Raw genomic sequence first — 16,150 nt, forward strand, 5'->3', positions numbered from 1 at the left:
AAAAAAAAAAAAAAAAAAGATCAGTAAAGACTTTGGTCTGGAGCTAGATAAAGAGACAGATACCAAGGAGGTTTCTCAGCCAGTAGCATCATGTGTCTGAAGCTAAGGTAGCTGTAATCCCTGACATCTGAGAATTTAACAATCCCATCCTCAACTATGACAAAGGTTCCTAAGCTCAGAAGTTGTGTCTAGGCATGAAGGAGGGGCACATCTGCTTCCTGGGTGGCAAGGAGGGCATGCCAGAGGGAATCAGCTAGCTGGTTAACCTCAGCGGGGGTGTGGTATGAAGGGCAGGAAGACAGATCAGGAAAGGGGCTGAGGGCTCAGATACATTCCTGAAAGGACCAACTGCACTGAGTGAGAGTGTATGACATTGTGAAATGTCTGTTTGGTCTTTCTCCGCATCTCCTGGCATACAACTCCCTAAATCCTTGGATTCTCTAAAGTAACATATGTCTTTTTGTTGGCTACTGAGATGACTGGCGGCTGGGGGTACCTGGAGAGCTTCAAGATGGGGTCTGGTCACAGAAAGACAAAGGCAGAATTAGAGAGCTGGGACTGTTAGCCCTCCTTCCCATCCTCCAGGGAGGCGAGAGGGGTTACAAGTTAAATTCATCACCAGTGGCCAATGACTGCATCATGCCTAATTGATGAAGCTTTCACTCAAAAAGGACTGGGTTCAAATGAACTTCAGGACAGCTGAACATGCGGAGGTTCCTGGAGAGTGAGGTCCCCAGAGAGGATATGAAAGCTCCATGCCCCTTCTCTAATACCTCACCCTATGCATCTCTTCATCTATAGCCTTTGCTTTAAAATTACATTTAATTTTTTTATTTTGCAGAGGCAGGGTCCTACAATGTTGCCCAGGCTGGTCTTAAGCTCCTGGTCTCAAGTGATGCTCCTGCCTCTGCCTCCCAAGGTGCTGGGATTATAGGCATGATCATCTGTATAATTATAATTATCCTTTATAATAAACCAGTAAATGTGTTTCCTGAATTGTGTGAGTCATTCTAACAAATTAACCGAACCCAAGGAGGAGGTTGTGGAAACTCTAATTTATAACCAGTTGGTCAGAAGCATAGATAAAACAACCTGGGGCCTGCCACTGGCATCTGAAGTGGGGGCAGTCTCGTGGGGCTGAGCCTTCAACCTGTGGAGTCTGACACTATCTCTAGGAACATAGTGTCAGGATTGATTAAATTGGAGGTCACTCAGAACTGCTTGCTTGGTTGCTCGTGGGGAGAAACCCCACACATTTTGGCTGCTAGAGGTCAGAGACGTATTCTATGTTATAAGAGTAAAATAGAGAAAGCACACTGGGCTGAACACAGTGGCTCACGCCAGTAATTCCAGCACCTTGGGAGGCCAAGGCTAGAGGACTGCCTGAGCCCAGGGGTTCTACACCAGCCTGGGCAACTTGCCGAGAACTCATCTCTACAATAAATCAAAAAAGTAGCCGGGTGTGGTGGCACGTGATTGTAGTTCCACTTACTTGAAAAGTTGAAGTGGAAGGATTGTCTGAACCCAGCAGGTCGAGGCTACATGGTTATGAGTGTGCCACTGTACTCCAGCCTGGGTGACAGAGTGAGACTCTGACTTAAAAAAAAAATAAATAAATAAAATACGCCAGGTGCAGTGGCTCACACCTGTAATCCCAACACTTTGGGAGGCAGAGGTGACAAGATCGCCTGAGTCCAGGGGTTCAAGACCAGCGTGGGCAACATGGCGAGACTTCGTCTCTACAATAAATAAAAAAATTAGCTGGGTGTGGTGGTGCACGCCTGTAGTTCCAGCTACTTGAAAGGCTGAGGTAGAAGGGTCACCTGAGCCCAGCAGGTCGAGGCTGTAGTAGCCATGATAGTGCCACTCCAGCCTGCGCAAAAGAGTGAGCCTCCAACTCAAAGGAAAAGAAAAGAAGAGAAAAGAAAAGAAAAAGCTCACTTTTTCCCTATATTCTCAGTGGGGAAGAAGTATAGGGTGTGGCTCAAAATAGTAGAAAGGAATTAATGTTGGGGAGGCCAGGTGGAATGAGATTGAAGCAGGTGACCACCTATTCCCCATAACCAGAAGGAGCAGAGAAGAGATGCATCAGCTATAACAACTGAGGTGATGCCTGTGCCCAACTCTGTTCAGACAAACTTGAAAGAGAGAGGCCTGCTAGAGGCGACAGGCTGGAAAGGGTGGAGGGCTTTCAGGTAGGATTAGGTGAACAAGTGCTCTCCAAGACCTGGAAGGGCAGTGTCTGCATTGTCATGGTACTTTCTTTCCTGCATACGAGACAAGGCCAAAGGAGGCACTTGAATTTTCTAATTACACTTTGCCATGCTTTATACGAGGGGGGGGAGCCCCCCAGATGGAATTTATTTAAAAATTGTGTATTATTCTTACATGTTTAAACTTCAGTCACCTTAAAAGTATTCTATGTTTGATGCAATATACCCATAAAGACGCTTTTCCCACTGCTCAAAAGTTTTTGAGCTCATCCATTTTGATGCCTTGGAGTGCTTCTGCCATTTTTTGTGTTACTTCTTCCACATTGGCAAAATGTTTCCCTTTGAGGACTTTTTCATGAGGGAAACAAAACAAAAGTCCCTTGGGGTGAGATCAGGTGAATAGGGAGGGTGGGGCAGGGGTCTTCCAGTTTTTGGTCAAATACTGATGAACACTCACTGCGATATGGGCAGGTCCACTCATAAATCACCCATCAGGAAATGGGCAAGTGTGCTTAAATAATCTCAAAAAAAAATTCACTGAAGCTGAACACAGCTTCTGACAACAATGCTAGCTGGTACATAGATGTCCATGGGTTTCTAGAACACTTACCTAGTAGGGAAAGCCTGTACTACAAGAGGCTCATCCTCAAAAAAAAATTTTTATTTTGCTTTTTTTGGGGGGAGGTGTCTCCTCATATAGTAGTATTGTGGTTCAGAATTGGGGAACTGAGGCTGTTTCTAGATACAACTTTCACAAACGCCAGGGATCATAAAGATGAACAGTAGTACTGACAAGGCCATAAAACAGACACAAAAGCCACCAACTCAATCACCGTCTATAATGATTACAAAACAATGATTTTTCCAACTCCATCATGGCTTCTATATTTACCAGTTTGTAGTTCTACTCTGAGGAGAGGTTTTTCATTCTCCTATGGGTGAGTTTTATTTTCAGTATTTTCAAAATTTCCAATGACCATGTATTTTATTTTATTACAAAGGAAAAGAAAGGATTTAAGGAAACAAATTCATGTATAGAGATAGGCTTCTTATTCTAATTATGCTTCAGAGTGAGTGCCACATACAACTGCACACAGAGGGCAGATGTAAATTCTACTGTCAATCGCTGAAACATTATATGAGAACCTGCATCAGAAAACACTGGCCGTACCTGTAGTCTCAGCTACTCAGAAGGCCAAGGCAAAAGGGTCGCTTGAGGCCAGGAGTTTAGACCAACCTGAGCAACATAGTAAGATCTAGTCTCTAAGACAATTTAAAAAATTATCTGCGCTTGGTGGCACACACCTGTAGTTCCAGCTACTTGGGAAGCTGAGGCAGGAAGATCACTTGAGCCCAGAAATTGGAGCCTGTAGTGAGCTATGATCAAGCCACTGCACTCGTTTTTTTTTTGGGCGGGGGTGTCTCCTCACTCTGGGTGACAGAGTGAGACTATCTCTCTTTTTAAAAAAGAAAAAAAGAGAAAAAAAAGAAAAGAAAACTTTGGCCCTGAATCTGTGTGAACCCATTAGAGACAGCAAAGGCAAAAGTGAGACATGAGAACAAATGAAAGCTAACCTCAGATTCCCCCCAGCATCTCTTGTCTATCTGCTATCTGATACCCCTAAAGGTGGACAGTACTGCTTGGATAACAGTATTTTGCTGAACTCTTTCACATACAGACCTGCAGGTCTTTTTGATCCTTCTTGCTTTCCAGGTTGGGAGTTCTTGTTACAAAGTCACTCAGCATGCTGTTGAGAGATAATCAGCTTCAGATAAACAATGTTGCAGAAATGAAATATGTTCCAGTACAAAGTACTACGTCAATGTGCATATGGTGACACAGTACCTGAGAAGTAGAAAATACCCAGGTGGAGCTAGATTCAACTGTACGGATTCCTTCAAGACTCCCAGCAATGAAGGAAAATTCTCTTGCAAGGCTGGTACCGGGAGCCTATTTTTTTTAAAAAAGGAAAAATTATTCAACCATGAAAAGGCCAAAATACAACATTTATTCATAAGTACATCTGAGATCCAGGTAGTTCAAAAGCAGAGGAGAAAGAGCATGCCTGACTTATCTGTTCTTTTTTTAAATCACAATATACACAAGCTAATTTTTTTTTTTTTTTTGAGTTGGAGTCTCACTCTGTCGCCCAGACTGGAGTGCAGTGGCCACTCCCGGCCACTGCAGCCTCGACCTGCTGGGCTCCGGTGATCCTTCCGCCTCAGCCTTCCAAGTAGCTGGAACTACAGGCACGCGCTATCACACCCGGCTGATTTTTGATTTATTGTAGAGGTGAGGTCTTGCCAAGTTGCCCAGATGGGTCTCGAACCCATGGGCTCAGGCAATCCACTCACCTCAGCCTCCCAAAGGCGCGGGATTACAGGCTGAGCCACCGAGCCTAGTTGCTAATTTTTTATTATTATTTTTTCTTTCATAGATGTGGAGTCTTGCTATGTTGCTATACGGCTGGTCTTGAACTCCTGGGCTCAAGTAATTCTCCTGGCTTGGCTTCCCAAAGTACTGGGATTACAGGCGTGAGCCACCACACCCAGACAACAAACTAAATTTTGGTATTCTGGCAAGCACTTGGAGTTTGGGGACCTGAAATTCTGCTGCTGACAGATGAGATACTCCTGGTTTCCTTGTCTATAAAAAAAAAGTCTTAGGTGAAATCAGGGGTCCTTAACTCCTGGACCACGGACCAGTACTGGGCCACACAGCAGGAGGTGAGCACAGGTGAGTAGGGCTCCGCTTCCTGTCAGATCAGCAGCAGCATTAGATTATCAAAGGAGCATAAACCCTACTGTGAGCTGTACATGTGAGGGACCTGGGTTGCAAGCTCCTTATGAGAATCTAATGCCAGATGATCCCACTCCTTGGCTTCTGTGGAAAAACTGTCTTCCACGAAATCAATTCCTGATGCCAAAAAGGTTGGGGACTTCGGGACTAAATGACTGTCCTCAATCTCTTGGGTCTTTCTAGTGTTAATATCCTGTGCAACATGGCTGGTAACATAGCATCACCTCTCCGAAGGTTTCAAAGCATTAGGTTAGGGGACACCCACCAGGAAACTGGTCTTCCCTGCTCAGTAGCTCTCAGGACAAGCCTCACAGGGAATGAGGATACTGAGACTTGTTATAAAGCAAAGCAGCACACACAGCAGGGCATGCTCAGAGTGCAATCAGAGGGTCCCGGGCCAAGACCTGGGTCTCCAACTTCCTAGCCTGTGTGACCTTGGCAGTTCCCCTTCTGCAAAAAGAGGATGATAAAAACCTAACCTGCCGCTGCCAAGAAAGTTCAGATACCACCTGGTCATAACAGTAAACGGTCTCAAGCATCACAATACATATTAGCCATCATGAGGCAGGAAGTGACTGGCTCATCTTTACCTCCTGGAGGAAAGAAAGACAGTGTTGCTTACAGGTGAAGAGCTAACTGCTAGTCTGAATTTAACCCTACACCCAGGGCTTCCTGGGAGTATGACCCTCAATTTATATTTCTTCAACTTCAGAATGCGGTGAGGATAACTATGGAGTGTTAAATGTGTGAACCAAGGAGGCTGGACCTGGTTGTCAGAGTTATCTACTGTGAAACTCCTGACAGATATGTAATGATACTGCAGCATCTTTGAGAAGTGGTCTATACTGCTTCACCTCATTTACTGCAACAGAGAAGGCCCCACACAGAGGAGGGGCCTGGGAGCTGCACTCAGCATGTGGCCATTGTGTGATCTAAAAGAAGTTCAGTAAAGCTTCTTTGTCATCTATAGAGAAAAACCTGGGGAATCTCCTCAAATACCTCCTTTAGCTATGAAGACGGCTTAATAAGGACATGAAGCTTAGTAAACCAAAGTGGAAGCCACCTAGCATAACACTTGGGAAGGCATGGAGACATCACCAAAAATAATCATTTCTCCTTTTTTTAAAAGAAGGTCTTTAACACTTCCTTATTTGTGGTTTTCTTTTTTTGTACCAATTTAATGCAAACCTGAATCTTGTAAAGTTTAAAAGACCTCACATGAAGCTTTGCTGTCATGAAGTGTTCAACATACAGCCCTTGGTTTTTAAAATGTCAGATTAGATCTCTGGAGAAGAAAAAGTAAAGTTCATGAGGGCATTCCCATGCCTCGGGAAGAAATTAAGACAACTTTAAAGTATTTTCTGAACAAAGGCTCTCCAGCAGCCAAGAAATAAAACCAGAGTTGTTATTCATGATCAATACAATTACATCTGGCATTCAGGGTTGTTTATGCGGGGACTGTATTACCTTTGGATAAAAGCATAACAAAACTGCAACACAGGAATGTCCACTAGGGGTGATTTCTGAAAATTAAAGCAAAACTAATTACTCCAAGCTGGTAGGAAATATGGTCATATCCTAACAAAGCAAAGGTTTTTAGCCAAAGTATCTTTCAGATACAACAACAGACATGACAGTACCCTTCATGCACAACTAAAACAAGTGTATCCTACAAGGTTCCAAATCATTAGTGTCCCTCTTAGCAGACTTCCCATTCAGTATACCTACTTTTCACTCCAGGCTATCAACAAGTATTCTGGGAAAATTTGGTACTATAACTAAACTTCCCTAAAAAGAAGGTTGGGGGGCCAATGTCGACCTTAATGAATACATGTGATTACCTACAGGCATGAGGCAAGAAAAACTTCTAATTCTTAGCTTAAGAGATTCCGTCAATCCTAGCCCAGACAGCTTCACTAAAATTTTTTTTTTTTGAGTTGTAGTTTCACTTTGTTGCCCAGGCTGGAATGCAGTGGCACACTCATGGCCACTGCAGCCTCGACTTGTTGGGTTCAGGAGATCCTTCTGCCTCAGCCTTCCAAGTAGCTAGAACTACAGGCATGCATCACCATGCTCGGCTAATTTGTTCTGATTTTTATTGTAGAGAAAAGGTCTCACCAAGTTTCCCAGGCTGTTCTCGAACCCCTGGGTTCAGGCAATCCTCTTGCCTCTGCCTCCCAAAGTGCTGCAATTACAGGCATGAGACACCGCACCCGGTGCTTCACTAAATTTCAAGTGGCTGCAATGACTTAGAAACTGGTTCCTGGCCAGGCAAGGTGGCTCATGCCTGTAATCCCAGTACTTTGGGAAGCTGAGGCAAGAGGACTGCTTGAGGCCAGGAGTTTGAGACCAGCCTAGGCAACACAGGGAGACATGTCTCTACCAAAAAAAAGTTAGCTGGGCGTGGTAGCACATGACTGTAGTCCCAGCTGTTTGGGAGGCTGAGGCAGAAGGATCCCCTGGGCCAGGAGGTCAAGGCTGCAGTAAGCTGTGAGTATGTCACTTCACTCCAGCCTGGGTGACAGAGTGAGATCTCAACTCAAAAAAAAAAAAAAAATAGAAACTGGTTTCAAAACATACATTTTTGCCCCCTCCTTGCTTGTGAAAAGCTATTTGTAAAAGTTGACCTAGCTAAACTAACCACAAAATGTAATTTTGTTATTTGAAATGCCAAAAACCAGTCAACTGGGAAAGATCTAGTTCCTTTTTAGCCTAGAAAAGACTAGAAGTGGCAGATATTTGTAGAAATTCAAGTCCTATAAGGAACAAACCTAAAAAGGCCTGTTCTGCCTGACTGTCAATGCTGCTGCAGAGCTGGTCTCAGGAGGACAGCTCCCGAGCGCTTCAATGGCAATAAAGCAAGCAAGAGTCACTCACCACCACATAAAGGGGCATTCCATGATGCCTGAGACTTGCTCAGTCATAAACACAAACTGCTCAAGAACTGACTGCCTGTCAGTGCCCTCCATGCCTGCTTCTCTCCTCTGGGCCTAAATTAATTTTTTTTCTTTTTCTTTTCTTTGAGAGACAGGGTCTCGCTCTGTTGCCCAGGCTGAAGTGCAGTGGCACGTTCATAGCTCACTGCAGCCTCGAACTCCTGGGCTCAAGTGATCTTCCTGCCTTAGCCATCTGAATAGCTGAGACTATAGGTACATGTCACTATGCCCAGCTAATTTTGTTTGTTTTGTAGAGATGGGGGTCTTGTTATGTTGCTCAGGCTGGTCTCGAACTCCTGGCCTCAAGCAATCTTCCTGCCTTGACCTCGCAATCAAAGTGTTGGGATTATAGGCGTGAGCCACTGTATCCAGTCAAATTACGCAAACCTTTTCACTTGTTCCTGACAAAACACTCTATTCGACCCAACTCTAGTTAGGCTTCTCTGAGACCTCCTTTTTTTTTTCTTCAGAGTCTTACTCTGTCACCCAGGCTGGAGTAGAGTGGCATGATCATAGCTCACTGCAGCCTCAATTCCCTGGGCTAAGGTGATCATTCCACCTCAAGCTCTTGAGCCTGGCTAATTTTTTGTAGCGACAAGGTCTTGCTATGTTGCCCAGGTTGGACTCGAACTCCTGGGCTCAAGCAATCCTTCTGCCTCGGCCTTTCAAAGTGCTGGGATTACAGATATAAGCTATTGTACCTGGCTGAGCCCTCTTGGCTTATAAGAAGTGCAACTTTCAGCACAAATGACTTTGTCCAGCCTTCCTCACACTGAGAGACTTGAGCAAACACTAGCATGGTTTTTAGAAGAATAGGCTGAGTCCCTAGGATGAAGACACCAGTCTCCTTAAAGCGTCTGCCTGAAGAAGTTCAAGGTTGCCAAAAGAATTTACTGTTTGTACCTGTTGACATTTGTTTAATAACTCTCTCTGTCCCTTTGTGATGTGTATGTGTCTCCCACAACCAAGGAATCTTTCTCAAGGACCCAGAAACCATCCCTTTGAAATATAATCATCAAGAAAGATAAGGCTTCTGCCTCCCAGTCTCTGTGGGAAAGCAGGAATCTAATTTCGATAAGCCCATTAGCAAACCTAGGTGACCTAATCACCTCGACAAACCGCTGGGCCTCCCCACCTGCTTTTTTGTAACTTTCCCTCATGCTTTCCCCATTAGTCATCCCAGCACAAATAGGAACTGAGCTCAGCGCTTTTCCCCAACCACATCTGTGTTTCCACCTCTTTTTTTTTTTTAATTGAGTCAGAATGTCATTCTGATGCCCTGGCTGGAGTGCAGTGGTGCAATCATGGCTACTGCAACCTCAACTTGCTGGGCTCAGGCGATCCTTTCACCTCAGTCTTCCAAGTAGCTGGGATTACAGGTTCGTGCCACCACACCAAGCTAATTTTTAAATTTATTGTAGAGATGAGATCTTGCTATGTTACCCAAGCTGATCTTGAGTTCCTGTGCTCAGGCAATCCTCTCACCTTAGCTTCCTAACGTGCTAGGATTACATGCATGAATCACTCATTGTGCCTGGCTGTTTCCACCTTTAGCTAGATTCTGACTTTGTTTATCTTTGACACTTTTTAGGCTGCAAGTTCCTTGATGGAGGTGCCATTTCCTTCTTCTAAAGACAGTGGGGATGTAAGAGGGTGCAGCTCCTGTGGAAAACATTCTGGCAGGTCTTCAATAAACTCGAAACATTAAAAAAAAAAAAAGATATTATTCCACTTGGTGCGCAGAAGGTGCTAACCTATGCCCCAGGCAGTGTGCTCTGCAACAGGGTACAAGGATGAGAGACAGTCTCTGACCTTAAAAAGGGAGTGCCCAAAGCCTAAGAGGTCTCCCTAAAAGCACAGTCACAGCACCTCCATTTTACCGCCCCCAGAACTCCCACTTGCTCTTGCTATCTATATTTCCCTCCCAAACACAATTTATAAGAAGCAAAGTTACAAAAAACGCTGCCCATTCATCTGCAGAGTCCCCAAAGCCAACGTGCCAGGTTGCCAGGCTCCTCACCTCATCCCCACCTTTGATTTGGGGTGGCCTCTTCACCACCTCCTTCACCAGGTGCAGCAACGTGTCTGTCTGCAGGGTGCTGAGCGCGCAAACCAAGTCGACGAGGGTGAGCTGGGAGGCGCTTGCCACCGGGACAATCTGCTGAGAAAAAATCAATTATTTGAAAGTTCACAGAAAGGAAGTACAAATAAGAACAATGCACAAAAAGTATTCTGTGATAGTTGTCCTTGGAGAAAGAAATTTGTTTTAATCTTTTAAACAAACATTTCCTATTAAATTGGGTAAAGAACTCTCATTCATGGGACGAAGACATTCAGTATCTAACATGAATTAGGAGTAAGAGGTGCAGTTGGTGATGGGGCAGTAACACTGCTGTGTTTGAATTTAGAAGGCATTTTAGAAACGGATACACTTAATTTGAAGGAGACAAGATGGTATTAAGAGATGAAACCAAAAACACGAGGACAGGTAAAAAAAGATAAATCCCATCAGCTGGCTTTAGCAGGAAGGCCCTGGTGTGTCAGACACATTTTTGATGACAGAAGTCTACAGAACCCGGCCACAGGCACTCGGGAGAAAACCAACTAGCATCAGATTTATCACCTGGGCAGAATTCCACAATTGCCAAGGAGGGTGGCCTGGGGCATGGACCACTTGCTCCTCCACAGAGAATAGGAGAGAACAGAGGCTGAGCATTGAGAGCGCATCCAAGAGGTGAGGCAGGCCCTTGGAGGGAGGATTGAGGTAGAAGCACCAAGAGAAAGAAGGAGGAGGAACATGGAGGTTTGACTGAAACAGGAATGCCAAGCCTAGAGGACTTCATGATGGACCTGTCAGTGGCTAAAGCACAGGCCAAATGCAAATGGAAGTTATCTTTGGGCATAGGAATATGGTTGGTGACTTCAATTTTATTTGCTATCATGGACAAGAGTGATTTCTATAAATTAAAAAAGTAATAAGATGGTACTACAAATAGGGATGGGTCCAGAGGGGTCTTCACAGCTAAGACAATGAACCATTTAAGCCAGGTGTGTGGTAGGTTCATGGGTGGTTTTTTAATTCTTTAAAAATGTACACATTAAATGCACCCTTGTATGTATATTACATTTAAAAGGGATTAAATAGAAATGTTCTATGCTCATTACAGAAAATTAGAAAACAGAAGCCAGAGGTGGGCTCTTCCCTGCCACCCAATACAAGATTCCAGTTGTACTGAGACACAGCTGTATTATCTCATGCATTTAAAACAGTGACACCGATTCAGTAGTCTCCCACGTCTCCTATGTCACCTTTGAGTCCACATGACTCTTTCCTATTACTCTGTCAAAGTAAGGTTAACAGATCCTTTACTTTTAAAACTTTTTTTTTTTTTTGAGTCCGAGTGTCACTCTGTTGCTTAGGTTGCAGTGCGGTGGCACGACCATGTCTCACTGCAGCCTCAACCTCCTGAGTTCAGGAGATCTTTCTGCCTCAGCCTTCCAGGTAGCTGGGAATACAGGCACATGCCACCATGTCCGGCTAAATTTTTGCTTTTAGTGGAGATAAGGTCTCACTATGTTGCCCAGGCTGGTCTTGAACTCCTAGACTCAAGTGATCCTCTCCCAAAGTACTGGCCACATCCGGCCTATTTTTTAAACTTTACCTTCATCTTATTGTGGCGTTGGGCTTTCTTTCTGCTCCATATTGCTGCAAAGGCTGCTGTTAACTGAACCCCAAGATGTGCTGTCAAGGGGTTTAAGAACTCTAAAATTTTTTGTCTTATGGTCTAGAAAATAGGAAAGAAAAGTTACTGCAGAGTAACATCCGGGCTGTCATGTCATATATATTTAATCACCATCTGCTATAAATGCTGAGGGCAGGGACTCCCTCTGTTAGTATTCCAATACATGCCAAGGTGTTGCCCTGCTGGCTAAATCCTGGGCAAAGGAGGCACTGGAGCCTCTCCTCGAAGGACTTGGATATGTGACGGTGGTGTGCCATGCCAGAGGGAAGGTGCAGTGAGTGGCCAAGGTGCAGAGACATATGGCTAGCTGCATTGACCAGGAGTGTCTCGGGAGTGACGAACACCACCTGTGTCTGTGAGCAGGGCAGGACCTTGCAGGAAGCCATGGAATGCTTCACAGAGACAAGTGGGAAAGGGAAAACAAGCAGCTGGGTCAGCATTATTTCCATCTGGAAATCCCACTGTGTAAGCTTGTCTAGGTCAGCTGAGGAAGGGCTCATACTCATTAGGAAAGTTGGTTCTCAACTTCCAGCAATCAGTACCAGTTAACTCGCTTTATCATTCAATCAATTGCAAATAAACCTGTAACACAGTCCTGGACATCACTTACCACTCTGTTTTGCTACTCATAAATTTTTCTGTTTCTGTCGTGCTCTTTGCTCTGTAAATCCTGCAACCTTTCCAGCCTGAAACACCCTACCCTAATCAGATTCTCTCAACCCAGGGTCTTAGTTTAGCCACTCTACCTCGGGAGTAGCCCCTCTTCCCTCACCCGCAGACCAGGTCAGGGTCCCTGGTCATCAGCATCAGGGCACCCTGCATTTCTCTGAAGCATTTCTCATCACCAGTATTGCACTGCCAGTCAATGTGTGTCTCTGCCACAAGGGCAGTGTCTTCATCTATCTTGTCCACTGGCATATCAAGAGGGCCTGGTGACAGCGGCAGGCACAAAACATCTGTCAAATGAAACAGTTTCTTGAGTGCTTTCCATGCCCTCTCAGCCACTGTTTATTTCACAGTGATACAACTGAGCCTGGCACGGGGCTGTCCTCTCCACTTCAGAAAGGTTTCTACTCTAGAGGGACTACTGGGGTTCTACCCTATGGCTCTGGGGCCTTCAGGGAAGGCAAGGAGTTAAGTGCTCAGTAAGTATTAGTCATTATAATCTTTCCATCAGCCCATGAGGTAGGATATAGCAACAGCCTTGTTTTACAGATGAGGAAACTGAGGCTTAGAGAGACCAAGTGCTACAGGAGTCTTTTTTAAAAGTTTTTTTCTGAGCCTTTTTTAGAACTGGATCTTGTAGCAGCTTGAAATATAGCAGAATGCCCTTCTAAAACATCCTTGGAACCGACAGAATGTCTGGAGGCCACCTGTGCATTTTAATACTTAAATTCAGGATAACAGGGTACCAGACACTGTGCCTACGCCCTGGGGCCACACCTGGCACTTGGGGGCACTCAACTGATGTCAAATGTGACAGATAATTCTGAGTCGCCAAACACAGTAACACAGATGACCAGACACTGAGTCATATGCCTAGATCCTTCTGAGGCAGAAACTGAAAACCAAGGCAGAAGAAATGATAAATGCTCCTTCTGCACTCTGTGTTTCTGGTCTAATAACTCAAGGGCACCCTGACATTCCACCCTGATGGGCCCATGTTTCAAAGGCATCACTAAAAGCAGAACATAGAGATGAGCTGTCTTAGCAGAAATGCTTTAGAGAATTGGATGAGGACATAAGTTCCTCCTCCTTGACCCTCTTGAGACTTAATTTTAATTTAATTTTTTTTAGTAGCTGTCTCACTCTGTTGTTCAGACTGGAGTGCAGTGGCATGAGCTCAGGAGATCCTTCTGCTTTAGCCTTCCCAGCAGCTGGAACTACACCCGGCTAATTTTTATTTATTTATTGTAAAGACAAGGTCTCGCCAAGTTGCCCAGGCTGTTCTCAAACCCCTGAGCTCAGGCAATCCTCTCACCTCCACCTCCCAAAGTGCTGGGATTACAGCAGTGAGCCACTGTGCCCGGCTGAGACTTTATTTTTAACTAAAAAAAAAGGAAAGTGGAAAAAAAAGAGAAAATAGGCTGAAACCATTCATAATCCTCTGTTCCAGATATGGAGAACTTATTCATAATAAACAAACTGAAGATTTCTACTTCCGACTTCTGTCTTGGGTTTCACTGGGCACATTTGATTTTTTTAATGTATACATTCATATGCATTTTTATTTTTGGTAGAACAAGACCAAGCACACGATAAAACCAAAGAAAGGACTCTCACTTTGGTGGTTTTAAAGTAAACAGAAGAGGATCTCTTCGTGGCACCCAGGAGGTCGACAGGTCTCTTTTGAGTCTCCTCCTTCCTAAGGACATTCCAGAGAAGGGCCATGGTGTTCACAATTCGAGGTAGCTCTTCCAAAATGGCATTCCTGGCATTTCTCAAGTTGGCAGGATCACCTATGGCAGTGGTCTGAAAAATAACAATGAATATATGAGACTTGATTGTGTCTGTGGAACAGTTTCCCCTCCCACGAGGGTAGCACTGCTGGTGGGATTCAGGCTGGGTGGTTGGACTTTCTTCCAAGCAAGTCACACACATGCTGGTCTGGGAGCAATATGTTTCCCTGAACTACATTTCAACTAAGTGCTTGCATGCTTTTTTTTTTTTGTTTGAGTCAGAGTGTCGCCAGGCCGGAGTACAGCGGTTTGCACATGGCCACCGCAGCCTTGATCTGCTGGGTTCAGGCGATTCTTCTACTTCAGCCTTCCATTTAGCTGGAACCGTAAGTGTGTACCACCATGCTATTTTTTTTTAATTGTAGAGATGAGGTCTCACCAAGTTTCCCAGGTTGGTCTTGAACCCCTGGGCTCAGGCAATCCTATCGCCTTTGCCTCCCAAAGGGCTGGGATTACAGGCGTGAGCCACCACATCTGGCTAGCATTTGTTTTCTTTCTTTCTTTTTTTTTTTTTTGGTTGGAGTCTCACTCTGTCACCCAGGCTGGAGTGCAGTGGCACACATACAGCCACAGCAGCCTTGACCTGCTGGGCTTCAGCAATCCTTCTGCCTCAGCTTTCCAAGTAGTTGGAACCACAGCCACATGCCACCATGTCTGGCTAATTTTTTGATTTGTTGTAGTGATGAGGTCTTGCCATGTTGCCCAAGCTGGTCTTGAACCCCTGGGCTCAGGTAATCCTCTCACTTCTGCCTCCCAAAGTATTGGGATTACAGGCGTGAGCCACAGCACCCAGCCTAGTGCTTGCGTTCAAAGAGAGACAGCTAGGAGTCTAAGACTTTGAATTACAAACTTTTTCAACTATTCAACCAAAGAATCAGATGCATTCTAAGACCTAATCCCAGACAGGGTAGAGCAACTAACAGCTAAAATGTCTTTCTATTCAGATTTCATGAACACCATGTCAGCAAGTAAAAAATATGTGAAAAAGATGAATATAAACCCAAAATAAAACAAGTGGCTTTACATTCTACCCTATACAGTTACTGAAGGAGCCCATGGGGAGTGCCAGCAAAAACAAAACCACTTTTGCATCACTTATATACATGCATTACTTACATACATGTATTTGCATATATATTTGCATTCCTGACCGCATACATTTACAGACTCTTACATCACTTGCATGTATTTCCATATCATTTGCATCATGTACATGACATATTTGCATGACTTCCATGAATTTGCATATACATTTTCATCACTTACATATATTACTTAAATATGTTACAATACGTAAGTTATTTATTTAAAATAGTCATAATCCAGTAAAGACAAAACAATATGTGAAAGCTGCCTTGAACTCAGGAAAAAAATTACCTTTTTGTTTTGGTTGGGTTGTTCCAAAAGACAAAAGTGACTAATAGTTGTTAGACCTTCCAGAAGGGTAAGTGGATAATCCGGAGAAATGTTTTCCCTCTTGGACGTTGTGCTTTGGTGGTGAAGAAATGAGAAACCAGTTTAGAGAATTTTTAATAATGAAGCCATAAAGGTGTTTAATAGTACATATAAACATAGAAACCAGAGAGATATCACCATCTTAAAAAATTGGGGCTCTCACCATGAAATATCAATATAATAATGTTAGACATTTCTTTTTTTTTTTTTGAGTTGGAGTCTCACTCTGTCGCCCAGACTGGAGTGCAGTGGCTGCTCCCGGCCACCGCAGCCTCAACCTGCTGGGCTCCAGTGATCCTTCCGCCTCAGCCTTCCAAGTAGCTGGAACTACAGGCGTGCGCTACCACGCCCAGCTAATTTTTGATTTATTGTAGAGATGAGGTCTCGCCAAGTTGCCCAGGCGGGTCTCAAACCCGCGGGCTCAGGCAATCCACTCACCTCAGCCTCCCAAAGGCACGGGATTACAGGCTGAGCCACCGAGCCCGGCTACGCTAGACATTTCTTACACTATTTTACATTTATAAAGTCACTTTGGAAAAATGGT

General features: G+C 44.4%; 1 protein-coding gene across 1 annotated transcript in view; it reads right to left on the minus strand.

Annotated features, from left to right (window-relative positions):
• Positions 1 to 16,150, minus strand: part of DOPEY2 (dopey family member 2) — a 111,561-nt gene that overhangs the window by 20,048 nt on the left and 75,363 nt on the right. The window contains exons 19-25 of the mRNA XM_008059065.2: positions 15,529 to 15,640; positions 13,976 to 14,164; positions 11,612 to 11,734; positions 9,970 to 10,107; positions 6,481 to 6,536; positions 4,060 to 4,164; positions 3,895 to 3,961 (exon numbers count right to left, since the gene is read on the minus strand). Of these exons, the coding sequence (XP_008057256.1) occupies positions 3,895 to 3,961; positions 4,060 to 4,164; positions 6,481 to 6,536; positions 9,970 to 10,107; positions 11,612 to 11,734; positions 13,976 to 14,164; positions 15,529 to 15,640 (790 nt within the window). The remainder of the gene's footprint in view (positions 1 to 3,894; positions 3,962 to 4,059; positions 4,165 to 6,480; positions 6,537 to 9,969; positions 10,108 to 11,611; positions 11,735 to 13,975; positions 14,165 to 15,528; positions 15,641 to 16,150) is intronic.

The sequence above is a fragment of the Carlito syrichta genome, unplaced genomic scaffold (assembly GCF_000164805.1).
Source record: "Carlito syrichta isolate Samal-C Ts95f unplaced genomic scaffold, Tarsius_syrichta-2.0.1 Scaffold303683, whole genome shotgun sequence".
Classification (NCBI taxonomy): domain Eukaryota; kingdom Metazoa; phylum Chordata; class Mammalia; order Primates; family Tarsiidae; genus Carlito; species Carlito syrichta.